Below are 16,833 nucleotides of genomic sequence, written 5' to 3' on the forward strand. Positions count from 1 at the left end.
GAGCATGCACTTGCAGAGGAAAAGCCACACGAGCACCAGAGGGAAGGTGGCCGTCTGCACGCCCAGGAGGAGAGCCTCGTGGGGAGCCCACTCTGCTGCACCTGACTCCCAGCCTCCGGGACAGAGAGAAACTCTGTGGGGTTTCGTTATGACAGGCCTCGCAGACAAACACACTGTGTTAACATCTGATTGTTGAACAAAGCCCAAGGAAACTTTCTCCACTAAGGTGAGCTACACGACGGCCGAGCCCAGGAAAGTGTATTTACTGAGGGAAGGTGGACAGATCACATGTGCAATAGCAGGTTAAATGTGAATTAGGGTAAGTTTGTACCATGCAAAACTTAATGTTTTTTTTTTCTTTTATAGCATTTCCTCTTACTCTTCCCTTATTCAGAGTTCCTGTTGGTGTAACTTCTAACCAGATTCACTTACTTTAAATAAGAAGGAGGAGGAGGAGGAGGAGGAGGAGGAGGAGGGGGAGGAAGAAGAAGGGGAGGAGAAGAAGAAGTTGTTCACAGTGAAGGGAGGAAATTATCCAGCGGGATTAACCTCAAGGTTCGGGTTAATCTCAGGTAAGAGGAAGATGTGCGGGCATGTGGCGCACATGTGAGGCGTGCTGCTCCCGCAGCCACATCAGGGTGGGGGGCGTCTCCCGGGAGCCCCGGGGTAGCTGCAGCTTGCTCTCTTCCCCGGACGGGGCTCAACTCCTATGGTTTCCTGAGGGCAGGACCAAAGCACGACCAACAGAAGAAAAACAGATGAACTGGACTTCATCAGAAATAAAAGCCCTCGTGATTCAAAGGAGCCCATCGAGAAAGAAGTCACAGAACAGGATAAAATATTTGCAAATCAGGTATCTGATAAGAAACTTGAATCAAGAAAACATAAAGAAGTCTAACAACTCAGTGATAAAATGGCCAATAACCAAATATTTAAAATGCACACAGGATTTGAATACACGTTTCTCCAAGGAAGATACGCAAGTAGCCAACAAGCACATGAAAGGGTCCGTCTTTAGTTACTATGGAAATGTGAGTCAAAACTGTAATAGTACGAGACAGCACACATCACCAGACGGCTGTAATTGTCTTAAAAAATGGAAAGTAACAAGTATTGGAGAGGATGAGGAGAAACTGGAACCCTCCTGCGTTCCCGAGGATCCAAATCAATACACTGACTCTGGCAGTTCCCACAGACGTTCAGTCCAGAGTCACCGTACGGCCTAGCAATTCTACTCTCAGCTAGGCACTCGAAGGAAGGGAAAACTACATTCACCCAACAATGCACACGCAGATGTTCAGAGCAACCTTGTTCATTGGCCAAAAAGCGGAAGCAACCCAATGTCCATCAGCTGATGAAGGGAAGCATAAAATGTGGGTCACCACTCCATGGGACATTATTCAGGCATGACCAGGGATGGCATGGAGACACCTGCTAGAGCTCGGGTGGGCCTCATGACCAGCACGCTGAGGGAAGGAAGCCAGGCTCGAGAGACCACACCCTGCCTGACTCCATCTGCGTGAATGCACAGGGTGAGCACATCTACAGGGACAGAAGTAGATTAGTGTTACCCGGGGCTTGGGGTGGCCAAGGGGAGTGACTGCTAGTGGGTATGGGGCTTGGGGTTTAGCTGGAATGATGAAAATGTTCTAGAATTAGATGGAGATAGCTGCACAGCCCAGAGACTCTACCAAAAACTTCAACTTTGCCCCATCTTGAAGAAAGATTTGCTGGTAGAAATAGTGTAGGGCTAGCAAAGCTCTATACTACTCACCCAACACAAATAATTGCACACAGCTAGGCAGGGAGAGGGCACAGGCGGACGCACTCGATGAGGACAGCCATGGACAGAAGGCCCCCTCTGCTCTCCCTGTCGGCGAAGGCAGGAAATCTAATCTCGTTTAACTGTGAGTCATTTCCAAGAAGACCCTCTCTTGCTCATGAGCTGAACTGATTCTGATTTAGTCTTTAATCTAACTGATGGGGAGACCATAGAGACAGATCATGGTTATCTGTTCTGTCAAATTTCTATTCCTAAGCATGAAAAACAAGGAGAGACATTTCATTCAAGTTCATCCTTCAAACCACACCAGGATTCAAGACAACCCATGAATTTCATTGCAACCAGCAAACCCTCTCTCGGGGCATCTGTTATTTGTCCTGTCCTTACAATTTCTCGCTCCTGATTTCTCAGCATGGGTCTCTAGTAACTTTACAATGAACACACATGCACAGGATTCCCAAGGAGCATCCTCTTGTTATTTGCAAAGTCTGAGGCTGACCTGAGATGTGAGCCACTGGGAACTAGTCCATCCTGGGACTGCTGACACGGATGACCCCACTGGCCGGCAGGGCTTTCACACCCATGGTCCGACTCCTGCCTGGTCGGTCTCCACACTACGCTTTGAAGATGAGATGCTGACACACAGAGAGAGATGAGCTGATGAGGGTCACGTAGAGGGAACCCCAAACCAGCCCCAGTGACCTTCTGTGCCCTCAGATCATCACAGAGGCCAAGGGAGGCTCTCGCAGCAGCTGAGATTCTGCTGGAAGAAAGGCCACAGCTAACTCGCAGCCACCCAGAGAAGGGACAGTCACCTGCTCTGTTTGCAGTGTTCCCACGCACACCATGTGTGTGCATGGCGCCCCAGAGCCCTTCACGGCACGCAGCGCACCTGCCTCTCTGCAGGCGCCTCCGCTCGCCCAGGGCATCCCTTACCCCATAAATGGCAAGGAAGGGGCAGCTCTGCTTTCAGTTTCCAGAGTGAAGACGCTGACACCTTCCTCGTCCTCACACCTGTGGCCCGTCCACTGGCCTGACACCTGCTTCTGCCCAGTGCTACTTCCCATCACGTCACTTCACTGGCCGCCCCCCTCCCCCAGAGTCCAGGCCTGCACCCGGTCAAGAGCTCACAGCAGATGCACCACGGCCAGGCAGCCCAGTCTGCTCTCAAGCACAGGGACAACTTCCAGAGAATGGGACCAAAGTCATTCCATGGCAAGCCCACTGGCTTTGAAACCAAACACACCTGTCTGATCTGCAATGCAGCGGTAGGAAATCTGGAACCCCAAATCTGGGCTAAATCCCAAGCATCTGCTACTTAGGGATTTTGGAGACACGAATTAGATTACATTATCCATTAAAACACATGACACTTTGCCAGATGCATAGCTTTCTCTAAATTGTAGCTATGGTTCTATTTAGTACCAGACCTCATCAATTCAATGGAGAAGTAGATGCACATCTTTACATGGTGAGAGCATGAAGCTTGGATAAACACACGGCCGGCACGTGTTTTCAAGCAGCTTGGGTGTGATGTGCTTGTTCTCATTACTATTTCCTGCACTCACACTGAAATGCTGCATCCCGGTTATTTAACCACAGTTTGGATACTGAAATCTAAGAATTACACATGATTCAAATTAAAACTCCCCTTTACAATTGGAAAAATTGAATAAATTCAGTTATGCACACTTTTGGGTACATTAATTAATATTTTTTAAAATAATATACTTCTACAGTCCACATTTAAAAGAAGTTACTGGATTTATTTTAATACTTAAATCTCTGCAAATAACCGAGATTTTATCACTTAAGAATCTAGTTGGTATCTTGATGTTATTGCAATCCTGTGTTTGAAAAACAGAATAAAAAGGAAAATGGGAGAACGAATACTTTAAAACTTAGGAACGATAAAGAAAACATAATGGGTATTACTTTTTCCCAAGGGAATGCAATTTACCATGATTTAAAGCAGAATCAAAAGATAATTATCTTCTGGCACTAATTTTAATATGTGCAATAAAACAAAAATTATCAACTCTGAAGAAAGCAGAAGAATGTTTCCACTGAGGGGGTCCCATAAAACCGTGGAACATCGTGGGCATCACGGACATCCCCTGGATGTAAAACAGAGCCGTTTTTAAGAGTTCAGGAGGGAGGAAACATTTTTCTCCCGAGTGGGAGGAGGACGTCAGAGAGGACGAAACGGGCCCCACGTTTCCTCCCGCCCACAGGCACTACTTGAAAAGACCAGTGAAACCAGAGGCTTCTCAAGGCTGCCCACCCGGCCCCAGGCTGCGCTCCCCCCTGGGGTCTCCAAAGGGCCATCTCGGCGCCCGGCTTTTGGAAGAGCCACAGGCCGAGAGAGAAAAGACACACTGCACCGCCGACTTCGGATGCAAAACAGTGACAGACCACCAAGTGCCACGGAGTCTGCCCCGTGGACCCTCCCTCGGAGCTGCTCCAAGAGGCTGCCGGCGTCCCGAGGCCCACGGCCCCCAGGGTTGGACGGCGCCCTGGGTCGGCGCCCCACTAGGGCTAAGCGGAGCACTGTGACCTGGGCCCCGAGAGCAGAGCTCAGCCATCCGGGACCCGCACGGGTGCTCACAGCTCCAGGGGCCAGGCTGCCTCTGTGCTCATGGCCGTGGGCAGCAACACTGTCTCCCACGGGGCACATCCCACGGCGGGCGCGGCTCAATCCACCAGCAGCCCCAGGTCATTAAAGGCAGTGGCCAGAAAGGTCAGCCTATTGCCCCAACACAGAGAAAGGTCACGACCCCTCACCTTCCCTGAGCAGGGCAGCGGGCACACCCCTGATGCTGGGCCCACACCCTCCGACTGACCACCCGGACGTGACACACTGTGGGCCTGAGTCCCGCTTGCCCCCAGGCACAAGTCAGTGTCCACATTCGGGGAGGGACTTAACTGGAACGTGGGGGCCCCAAGCAAGTAGCGGCAGGGTTCCCTCGGTCTTCCCTGAGAGGGCAACCGCGTCATTTGCCTGGCGATGCGGAGGTCACCCCCCGCCCCCATGCCACGCCTGCACTTGACATGTGAGGCTCCCCCGTCCTGCTGGGAGAAGCCCACTGAATTTTGAGGGCAACCTGCTTCACTCGGAGCCGGCCGATTTAAATGTTCATCTACAAAATACCACTCAGAAATATCTAGGGTGTGGCCAGGCAGCTGGGCTCCACGTCAGTCAGAAGCTGCTGGGCCCTGGCGATTGGGAGATTTGGGGGTGCAGCTGGGCTCCACATTCAGGCTCCGGTCACAGGGGCAGGCCCGGGACTGCGTGGAGGCGGCTAGTGGGGCCTCGGTCGCAGGAATTCTGTCCTGAGGTGCTGGTATGACAGACCCCCAGGGACCTCCTCCTGTGCCGGAGAGGGGGATAGGGCAGTTGCCCGTGACAGGGGAGTGTGAGCTCTGGGGCCCACGTGTCCTGGTAGCCCCCAGCTCAGGAACCCTGGACTGGACCAGCCTGGTGGGCACAGAGCTCAGGCTGGGTTTCCTGATGGGTTTAACAGCTCCCAGCGTATAATTCTTTCCTCTCCAACTTGCAGAACCACTAGCCACTTGGTCTCTTGTCTCCCTGGCCAGTGATCACAGGTCCCTGGAGGCGGGACCGTCACCAAGGCAGGGAACGCCGGAGGCCTGAAGGACAGAGGCCTCGCAGGCCGGGCCGAGGGCAGGAGCTGAGGCAGGAGGGTGGGGGCGCCGGGCGGGGCCTGAGCCACATCACTGTGCAGACAACTCAGGCCACCAAGTCCGTCTCTGTCCCCCCCTGGGCTCTGCTTTTGCTTTGTTCCCCGCGGACTGTGTGGTAATGGAGCCCAGTGGAGCCGCTGCCCAAGGGAGCGCGTACCCGCTGCGCCACGAGGCTGACTCAGGGCAGAGGCGACAGCGCCCAGGCCCAGGTGGACGACTGCAGAATCCACCGGCAGGCCCCAAAACGACAGAACTCAGAGGAGAAGTAGGCGTAAGGTCTCCCACCAGACAGAACACCCTCGGGGCAACCGGCGGGGGCCGGGCCCACGGTGACAGCGAAGGTGCAGGCCCCAGTCACACAGAGCTCGCCCGCCAGCAGAACGAGCCTGCCAGGGGCCTTCCCGCCACGGGTCCAGGTCCTGCTCCTCACTCTGCTCTCACGCAGCCGAAGCCACAGATTGCAGCCCGGAGCTGCCTTCCTGCTCCTCCAGGCAAGGGCAGTGCGAGCCGCACCCCAGGCCGGGGCCTCCAGCCTCCCCAGACCTTGTCCTCCTTCCAGAGGCTGACGGCTGCAGCCAGCTGGATGCTGTTCGCCGGGGGTCCTCCCTTTGTCTCAGCTCCTGGACGTTCCGCATGACGGCCCCCGACACCGACACCCTGGAAACAGATGCCGCCCTGGGCCGCCTGCGTCTCTCAGTCCCCGTAGCCCCCCTCGCCCGTCTCTGCTTCACCCAGGAACTCTTGTGCAGCCGGGCAGCCAGGCCCTGCTGGAGGTGGGAAGCTTGAGGGGAGCTGGAGCCTCGCCGGGATCAGCGGATACAACCCTCCGGGTTCTCAAATTAAAACCCGCCTGTCGCCCCTGCGCAGCCCCTCCCGGGGAGAGGGTGCTCTGCGCTCCCCAGAGTTCCGTCCACCCCCGTGCCCAGTGCAGGCCCACTCCCCTTTGAGCCCCAGCCCCCCTGGCCTGTTCTGAGGGCCAAGCGGACGGGGCAGGAGTGCACACGAGGGACTCGCACACAGCTCCCCTGCTCGAAGGAGGGAAGGACCGGCGGGAAGCGGTGAGTGGACGTCTGCCGACGCCCCCAAACCTCCAGCGCATCACACTGACCCACAGAGCCCTTCCGCGCGCGTGCGTTCGGGGTCCAGAGGGGATCGCTCTGACGTCCCGGAGCCAAATACGACACTGGGAGGAGGATGGCCATGGCAGTCCTAACTCAATCACAGTCATCTCCGGGGTCGATAAGATTTTACTTACTTTGGTGAAAATACGTTCAGAAAAAGACCCGAGGTAAATATCTAAAATTAACACCTACGTTCAAGCAAGAAAGACAGTGTCTGCAAGCTCAAAGAGGGACGTGGCCAAGTCAGCCCGTCTCCCCCCAGACCGAGCCTGTCCTGAAGGTGGAGGGCCCCGCATGTGCACGCGCTGCTTGGAGGCCAGAGCACGAGGCTGCGGACAGCGGCGAGACCGTGGGGCCGCTGGGTGATGGGGTTGTCGGAGGGCTCAGGGTAGGTTCATGGATCTGCTCATACACAAGGAACCAAAGTACTGTTAAAAACCGTAAGGAACCCAGAGCCGTGACTCAACAAGACAGGAGAGCCATAATGTGTTGATTATGTGGGAAGGTAAGGAGGGCTCAGGAGGCGGGGGCGATCCAGGGCCAGCAGCACCGATGTCCCCAGAGGAACGCAGACTGAGGGAGCAGAGCTCAGCGTGAAGGAAGGCAGGAGTCCCGAGGAGCAGTGGGCACACCCGAGGGGCAGCCACAGGCAGGACTGATGGAGGGGACCGCACAGCCTCACCCCCGGCCCAGGCGTCAAGCGTGCACCTGCACTCGCCTCAGCCTTGTGGGGCTTTCGTCCTCTCAGTAAGCCTCACAGATCACTGGAACATTCCGAGCGGAGACGCTTATGTCCATGCAACTTGGCTTCTTCTTACAGGACAGCACATTAAAAAAAAACACATATCCACCTGGTCTGCCTGGAGTGAATTACGTGTCTGTCTTGAGGTCCATTTCTTCGATCGTTACATTAAATGGGTTGAATGAGATGATCTCTGCGGCTTCTTTAGCTGTAAGATTCCATAACTGCACTAAAGCCCATCCATTGTGCAAGGCATTTCCGAAAGCTTGGCTTCTCCATGAAATGTACTCAGTAAGTTGAAGAAATCCCAGAAACGGCACTAAGTCTCTCCATTTTTCTGAGAATTGTTTTTTTCCTTTTCCTTTAATTCATAAAATGAGGGGGCTGGGCTACAGGGCACGACCGTCCCTTCTAGCTCCAGAGATACATGATCTGTAGCCTCCAAATCGACCCGTTTTCCCGAAACTCCTGTTCAGTTCTGATCAATATTGCAAACAATACTGACTTTCTGTTCTCTAGTATGAGAGCATATTTACAGAGGTTTCTTGTTCAGAAACCTCTTACTCCTTTCACATTCTATAAATGAATTTTACATGATTCAAAGACCATATGTTACAAAACCTCTTCTGTGGTAAAATGTTGTGATCAAGTTTTATATCTTATTGGATAGAAATAAAATATGATAAAATGATTCAAGAAAGTAGTTGAAACTCTCAATTTTATATTGAAAGGGAAAACTGAGTAATACCTTCCTTTTTTTAAAAAGATTTTATTTATTTATTTGAGAGAGAGCACGAGAGAACACAAGCAGGGGGAGCAGTAGTGGGAGACAGAGAAGCAGACTCCCCACTGAGCAGGGAGCCCGACGCGGGGCTCCATCCCAGGACCCTGAGATCATGACCTGAGCTGAAGGCAGACGCCTAACTGACTGAGCCACCCAGGTGCTCAATACATTCTTAACTAAAACACAATTTTACGTTTTACTCATTGATGTATAATGATTCACATAATGGGAGCAATGCTCTTCTTGCTAAATGAATCACCAAGAGACTATTTCATTTATATTTATATTGAATTTTGATTAATAAAAGTACAGTGGTCAAACTGAACTTAAATTAATTCTCTTTTCTAGTTATTTATCTGGTTTTGTTGTTGTTGTTGTTGTTGTTTGCTTCATTTAGTTTGTTTTAGGAAAAAATGTAATGATACCATCAGAGAGCCAATGGAACCTCTGATGGTAAAACTCTTTACTAATTTAATAAACACTCCTTGAGTACCTACTATGTGCACATGTTCAAAGACAAGAGTACTACATTGTCCTCTGCAGGAAAGGTCCCTCCTGGTGAACTCCTTCACCGAACGCTCCAAGGTGCGCTAACTACAGGCCCACAATACACACTCACTACACAATCATATTCTACGTATTTAGTAGCAGAAGTAATATTCTATTATTTTAGCACAAACTCACGGGGAAAAAAACAGAGGGACTTTTAATTGATAAAGAAACATCGGAGCAAGAGAAATACACTCCCAGTCTGGCCTCTTCCGTGAAAGAGCATGAATAAGTAAGGACAAACAGCTAATTTTTAAAAAGAATACAGAATAATAAAACACAAATTATTTGTGCTTTATTAAATAAATGTGCCTACTTCTATCATAGAAGATCATTAGTAAAAGTATCTTTTAAAAATAAAAATTAGGGACGCCTGGGTGGCTCAGTCGGTTAAGCCTCTGACTTTTGATTTTGGCTCAGGTCATGGTCTCAGGAACCTGGGATGGAACCTGCACGGAGCCTGCTTGAGATTCTCTCTCCCTCTCTTTCAAAATAAAAAAATTAAAAATTAAAGAAATAAAAAATTAAAATTAAATACAAATGAAGCTCGTTTTACATTTGAAACCTCAAGAACAGTGGTTGTTATCCAAACCTTATGGTTGTTTGCTGTTTCACTGTTAGACTTAATTAATGAAATACTATTTTAATATTATAAAATACCAATTTCGTCTTTTTTTGGACCCTCAGAAAGAACTTATATCTAGACAACTGACAGAATCCAGTAATTTCATGCCTCATGTCCATAAGTCAATTGAATGTCATCTTTTTGTGTTCTGCTCACTTAGGCTGACCTAAATCAAATTACAGTATAGGGTGACTTAGGTAAACTGGCATTTCCTGAAACATCATTTTCAGCCCCACCACGCATTGGCAGCCTGGCCTGCTGTTGGCCTGAAAAGAGCCCGTGATGAGTGAAACCCAGAGACGTGCTTGCTCCATGAGCTCACAAGCAACTTACTCTGTCAAAACCTGAAATCATGTCCTCTGACAACTCAAATGGCTTTTATAGAAAAACGCACATTACTGGGGACATTATTCAGAATAATTTTACATGTGTTCTTCAAGTTAAGCTTGGGGAATGCCACATTGCTTCACCCATGAGAAGCTTCCAAGATCCACGGAAAACATACAACGTTTTGTTCATTCCCCATGTGCTAATCACACGCCACAGGGCAAACCTAATGAGATCACTTTTGGAATTAGGGTGACAAGATTGAACAAAACTAACTGCCCATTTCTACAATTCATAAGAGAAGGATGCATGTTGATATCTTTATACAACAGGAAAATCTTTTCCCAATCACTTCTGAGAAAAAAAAGTTGAATTCTAGAAATATGATTTAGATTTCCCTGCCATTTGTACACATGTATCTGATAGTCAAACCTTTGGATTTTTCCCCCTCTCATCTCAGCCCTGCAGGACCTGTAGCTGGAAGGGGTGCGGGTCACGTCCTGGGCAGTAACAACGTAGCTGAGCGTTAAGATGTGGGGCCGGCACTCTGGAAAACAGTATGGAGGTTCCTGAGAAAGTTGAAAATAGAGCTACCATACAATCCAGCAATTGCACCACTGGGTATTTACCCCAAAGATACAAATGTAGGAATCCGAAGGGGTACGTGCACCCCGATGTTTATACCAGCAATGTCCACAATAGCCAAACTGTGGAAAGAGCCAAGATGTCCATCAACAGATGAATGGATAAAGAAGATGTGGTATATATATATACAATGGAATATTATGCAGCCATCAAAAGGGATGAGATCTTGCCATTTGCAACGACATGGATGGAACTGGAGGGTGTTATGCTGAGCGAAATAAGTCAATCAGAGAAAGACATGTATCATATGACCTCACTGATATGAGGAATTCTTAATCTCAGGAAACAAACTGAGGGTTGCTGGAGTGGGGGTGGGGGGGGAGGGATGGGGTGGCTGGGTGATAGACACTGGGGAGGGTATGTGCTATGGTAAGTGCTGTGAATTGTGCAAGACTGTTGAATCTCAGACCTGTACCTCTGAAACAAATAATACATTATATGTTAAAAAAAGAAGAAGACAGCAGGAAGGGAAGAATGAAGGGGGGAAAATCAGAGGGGGAAACGAACCATGACAGACGATGGACTCTGAGAAACAAACTGAGGGTTCTAGAGGAGGGGGGGTGGGAGGATGGGTTAGCCTGGTGATGGGTATTAAAGAGGGCATGTTCTGCATGGAGCACTGGGTGTTATGTACAAACAATGAATCATGGAACACTACATCAAAAACTAATGATGTAATGTATGGGGATTAACATAACAATAAAAAATAAATAAATAAAAAGAAAAAACAAAAAGATGTGGGGCTGGAGGTAGTGAGGCAGTGAAAGGGAACGTCATGGGCAGAAGCCGCACAAGAAGAACGCATCGGACATGTTCCGCGCCCACCCTCCAATTGTGCCTCTGCGGCCCATTCTCCGTGTTGCCTTCTGGGTGGTGAGTCAGTGACCATTCCCACCATAGAGAGTCTGCCCTGGGGCTTCCAGGTGGCTGCAAAATAGCAAGACTTGGGGCTTCCCATCAGGAGTCCTCGGGGTGCGCGTAAGGGCACAGTAGGGGAAGAGAATCAAACTATTCTTGGTATCCTGAACTTTGAGAAACCTTTTGAATTTTTTTTTCTGTAAATGGGCATTAAAACACTCTTGAAAGGAAAACATGTAACCACAGGTAGCCAAGCTGTGGTTCTAAGGCTGCTTTTGTGAATGCTAATGGCTTTTACCTGAGGCCCATCACAGAACATTCCTGTTATTACAGAGTCTGTGGTCCCTTGGCAGCTGGATACTTTAAACCTGGAAGGACACTTTCTTTCAGTAAGTATTTATACAAAAAAAATCATTTGAAAAGGCCAGAGGAAACACACACAATCCACTAAGCACAAAGATCACAGAAGGAGTCTGCTTTCGCAAAACCAGCAAAAGTCGCGAACCAGACAGGAGGCAACCCATCACCTCTCCAAACGTCAAAACAGCTTTAAAACGTAAAAGTCTGCCAAACACTCCTTTGTAGCAAATCAATCCACATAGTTTTGAGAATTTTGAACTAAATTAGCCAAGTGTTCGGACATCTCTGAAATTAGGTCAAAAACAAACACCTATTATCAAATACTTCTATTTTTATTCCTGAAGCTATCATTTGCTTGACATTTTCAAAGAACCCTTTTAAAGAACTCAGAACATTTAATAAAAGCACTAAAATCTGAACTATATTTTGGTGGTCAAGTCACAAGAATTATTTGCATGACTCACTGAAAACTGCAGAAAAAGGACTACATGCTTAACTTCCAGAAAACAAAACCACTTCCTACGTCTATTAAAGCACTCCTCACAAAGTGACATTGGGCCCCCTTTTACCTGAATTCTTATTGGTTTTGTTCTGCCGACTTTTAACTTGTTCAGTCCAAAGTGTGGGGTAACGTGATGCGATATCTAATAAACCAAAACAAAATGATAATTATTTTTAATGCATCATGAAAACACAGTCTCTTAATTAAAGATCTCAGTAGGTAACCTAAAAGCCAAAAAGTCAGTGTGCTCAATAAATACATATCGTACATTTTTAAAGAAACCCTTAAAATGATTATGTATGTGAGATAAAAGGAAAGAATAATACACGTTTTTAAAAGTTGAGCATGTTTTTTTCCCCTTTCTTCATCCGGAAGTGTAAATAAAAGTTATATGGATCCAGACTGGCTCCACTGAAAAGAAGTGGGTTTCAGAGAAAAGCCCTGACAGAAATAGACCCTCATGCAGTAAAGATGGGTATTCATGCAACACAGGAGGTTTTGCTCAGGGAAGATTCAGTACAAACTACAACGTGGAAGATATAATTCTGCACAAAACATTTCAGGAACACATCCTTTTCTGCAATACCATTGAGCAAACCCCTGAGGGTTAGCCGTGTGCGTCAGTCACACTGAGGGCCTGAGAACCTGCGGCAGGGCCGTCCTCTGCGGCTCTGAGCCTGTGACCTCAGACCCGTGACATCAGTGTTCTTGTCTGTGAAGCGGCATCTGAGGACTCCGTGAGCTAATGACACATGTCGCAGATGTGAGCCTTTCCTATTCCTGTTCTCTACAGAGCACCATGTAATTCTACCTTTCAATCTCTGATTTATTTATCATGTGCATTCCTTACACTTTGTCTTCAAACCCTCATTCCTTTCAAACTGAGAATCTGTGACCCATTGGCAAATACCGAAGACAATTTATGAAAGGCTAAGAATAGGAAATCCATCCTTGCCATGATTACAAAGTTCAAAAACCCTTTAAAACACATGCATGCATGTGACCTCACACATCTCGTCTCATGCACCGCATTGTGGTGAACACATGATGGGAAAGACATGATATACGAACAGGGAACATGATGTATGTGTTACACCCTTTTGAAATAAAATACTTTATGTTATCCAAATTATACAATTTCAACTCAAATTTCGATTCAAAAAAAAGACCTTTGGGTTGTGCTATATGAAAGCACCATGGCCACACTCACGAGCCTGCTCCAAAGTCAGAGGAAAGACAGCAGGAGCCCTCATAAAGTTGCAAGTGGCCAAATCCAGTCCACTTTGAGTGGACTCCCAGCAGCGTGACTCGCCCGCACTTCCCAGGCCCATGCCTGCCCCGCTGCACACCCACCGTCCTCCCCCAGCCAGAGCCTGTTCTGTCCCGGGCTCACCTTCTTCATCTCCTTGAGGTTGAGTCTCCAGCGCTGGAGCTGTGGCATCATCTGAATTCAGAACGGAAAAGATTTGCAAGGAGACTACAATTATGAGAGTAAGTTCAGTAAGTGTGCATACAGGATGGAAGCTGAGGGCTTGCATACACCCCACACATCAACAAAAACCACCCCCCCCAAGGTGCACAGGTAAGCGGAGGGCAGGGGCTCCCTGAAACCGCACAGCAGCCTCGGTGAGCTGCCACATAAAGGGAGTGCAGGCTGGGAACCGGGCCCCTAAGGGAAGTGCTGGGCCAGTCCCTGGGAGCTGGAGCAGCTCAGACAGGTGAGGAAGACGCAGAAATAACATAAGCCAGGGAACATAGCATGGGAGGGGGCTCACGTCGGCAGAGTCAGTGAGTTGGGGTGACCAGAGGGACGGGCTGGGGCAGGCTGGGGAAGCCAGATATCGTTGCTCTGCCCCCTGCCCCATTTTCCCAAGTGCAAGGCAAGGATCAAATAATCATAACTGACTTGCTGCCCTGCGCACCCCTGCACCATCAGCCCCTCCGTCACCCCTGCAGGAGCTGGAGGAAGGAACCCATGGAGGGACCAGAGTCAACGTCACAGAGCTGGGGACAGGCGTGGGTTAGAATATCACTCTGTATCATTTCTTTGGAGGCATAGATCCCAGTGGATAATCTTTATTTAATTTGTAGAAAAACTGACTGTGGGTTCCCTGGTAGGGCATAAAGTTCTAGAGAGTTCTGAGACATAGCAGGAAGACAAGGAGAATGAGCTGCTGGCAGTCGGCTCTGGATGAGCGGGGCCCCTGCCAGGGGTGCAGTCACAAGGCACTTTGTGGGGCTCCCAAGAGCCAGTCTGGTGCTTTTCACTCAAGCTTGCTCATGTGATTTTGTTATATAATAATTTCAGGATTAAAATACAATAAACAGTGGGAGAGATAAGGACCAGCCATAAGGCTTATCTGTGATTCATGACTTTCCCAGATGTCTGAAGAATAAAAATGAAGTTTCTCATAAATTCTTTTTGGGGGAAAACCAAAAAGCCTTTTTTAAAAACTTTAACACAGAACAATCTTTTGGGGAAAAAATGTTTCCTTTCTATCAGAACACTGAAAACAAAAAGTAATGTTGCCTATTTGAGAAACCCAAGTTCTAATACTGATAGTAACTGTAAACCCATTGACCATTTTGTAATCTCCTTCCAGAAACTAAAATTAAATGGGGACATAGCTACAGTATACTTAACATATTTAGAAGTCCTTTGAAATGACATCAATCAAGCACATTATTAGTGTTGGACATATTTACTGAGGCCTAGGCAGGTCACCACTGTGGGGCCACCAGCCTGTTCCCAAAATCCCTGGGTCCGAGCCAACCTAAAAACTCAGCCCAGCTCACTCACAGCGGGCGAGGCTCAGGGCACCGTGGGGAGGATGATGCTGAGGGAGCTGCCACAGGCCTCCCTCAGCCCCCAACTCCAGCACCAGGGGCCCTCATGTCTCCGCCCTGGCCCTACCCCTGCTGTCAGCATGAACCCCCTCCACCACTGTCCACGCTCGGGGGCTGTGTGTAGTTCTGTCCCAATGTAACAAACGCACCAGCACCTACTGAACTCAGCCTCAAGAAAATGAAACAAAACTGTGGAGAGCTGTGTGCTTTCTGTTTTCCCTACTAGAGTTTGCAAAGGCCTCGTTTTTATCTATAAGCCAGATGTGTGGCTGAATTTCAGGCATTTTTCTCTGTTGTGTACATGTCTGTAGATCAAGAGCCTTCAGCAAAAGGAATGTATTCCTGCCCACATACCAATTCCTGTGCCCACACACCAATTCCCTAGGGATTTGTTTTTTTTTTAACTTCCACAGCAGGTTCAACAATGTGCTGCAAGGCCCTGCATCAGGAAACCGCGTCTGAAGAAGCGTTTCCTTTGTCAGCTCTGCCCTTGAGCATCTGACTGATGTTTGTAATCATGAATATTGTCCCTTCCTCCTCTCTAGAAAATACTGACATGCCCACCCTGGGACCTTACAGACCCAAATCCAAGCTGTTCATTTAGCATTCTTTTCCAAATGTAAACCCTCACTCCGGCCAGCATTCTGACTCTGCCTGCAACTGTCTTTCCCCTAGAAAACGGGCTATCTTCCCCAATTATGAGGTTGCTCTACCCCACATCATACCCGCCCCCACGTCCACACCCTCCACGCCCACCCACCGCCTCCCCTTTCATGAGACTGCTCTGCCCACGCTCCCACCACGCCCCCTCATACACCGTCCTCACAGGCTGACGCTGTCCCAGGTGCCCATCCTGTGTTGATCTTCATGACTTAAGGGACCCCACCGTCCTCCGAGGAAGGGACCGTGTTTGCCACAGCCTCAGTGCATGCTTGTGGGAATGGACTTGAGTGAAACTCAGGGCTCCTTGGCTTTATATCACTTTCCTTTATTACTGGGTCATATACTATAACCTACGTCAGAAAAAATAGAATTGCCTAAAATTTTGGTACTAAAAATGTTTTATTTTGTCTTGAAAGCGACTTCTGACTTTAAAGGTTGATATAAGATAAAGGCAGAAAACACATCCCTGGGTCCACAGGACGGTGACCGCGGGAAGGGCAAAGAGAAAACGTGGGGCTCGTGGAAGGCCCCGGGGGTGCGCCACAGCCCGCGTGAGCTGGACAGGTGCTACGGAGTGGTTCCAGAAGCAGACGGCTAGCTGCTCTATCTGGTTCTTGCTGGCCCCAGTCCCAGAGCAGGTGACGGTCACAGGCGGGAAAGCATACCCCTCTTTCTCATGAGGAAGCTTTGAGAGGTCTTTCTCGGCGGCCCGCAGTGAGTGCCGTGCTCCACAGTCACATGCAGAACATCCCGCGGGAGCCCGCCCCACAGGTACAGACTCCAGGAGGCACCTGCCAGCACCGGGGGTCCCCGCACAAGCCACGCCTGAGAGGCCCTCACGCGGGGTGCGGGGGTTACCTGCCCAGCACCTGCAGATCCCTGGCCATCCAAAGGGACAAATACATGTGTGTTGAATGAATAAGTAATTAACTGTGTCAGCTCTCCCTATCACGTAGTCCACATTTAAATTTTAACTTAAGGCATTGATGGAATTAGCTGTTATATATTATCATCATAGAAATTCATTTTAAGATAGTTACCTGTTTTTCCTGTGCCTTCCCGTTGGGGTACCTTTTCATTTACGGAACCTAAAGGGGGAAAATAAGGAATAAATTATTTTTGGCCCTCACATGGTCATCAATAGTTGTTATGCAAATATTGGGTTCCACTTTGATTAGTTCACAGTGCTTGTCATTTCCTAGTTGAATTACACGAGCCATGTAGTACCCTGAGGTGACAACGTCATCTGCAGTCATAGGCCTTCAACTAGCAAACCGAAGATCAGTTCCTACTTCTGCTGCTAACTAGTTGGCCTTGTATAT

The 16,833-nt window shown here is 48.8% G+C and overlaps 1 protein-coding gene across 3 annotated transcripts in view; it reads right to left on the bottom strand.

Annotated features, from left to right (window-relative positions):
* Nucleotides 1–16,833, bottom strand: part of SMOC2 (SPARC related modular calcium binding 2) — a 154,437-nt gene that overhangs the window by 66,235 nt on the left and 71,369 nt on the right. For 2 of the 3 annotated variants that reach the window (XM_032407467.1, XM_032407466.1), the window contains exons 5-7: nt 16,552–16,599; nt 13,395–13,445; nt 12,069–12,143 (exon numbers count right to left, since the gene is read on the bottom strand). In XM_032407467.1, the coding sequence (XP_032263358.1) occupies nt 12,069–12,143; nt 13,395–13,445; nt 16,552–16,599 (174 nt within the window). Of the gene's footprint in view, nt 1–12,068; nt 12,144–13,394; nt 13,479–16,551; nt 16,600–16,833 lie in introns of all 3 variants that reach the window. The other variant, XM_032407464.1, reaches the window with a different exon arrangement.

Source organism: Phoca vitulina, unplaced genomic scaffold, assembly GCF_004348235.1.
Source record: "Phoca vitulina isolate PV1807 unplaced genomic scaffold, GSC_HSeal_1.0 scaffold9, whole genome shotgun sequence".
In the NCBI taxonomy this organism is placed as follows: domain Eukaryota; kingdom Metazoa; phylum Chordata; class Mammalia; order Carnivora; family Phocidae; genus Phoca; species Phoca vitulina.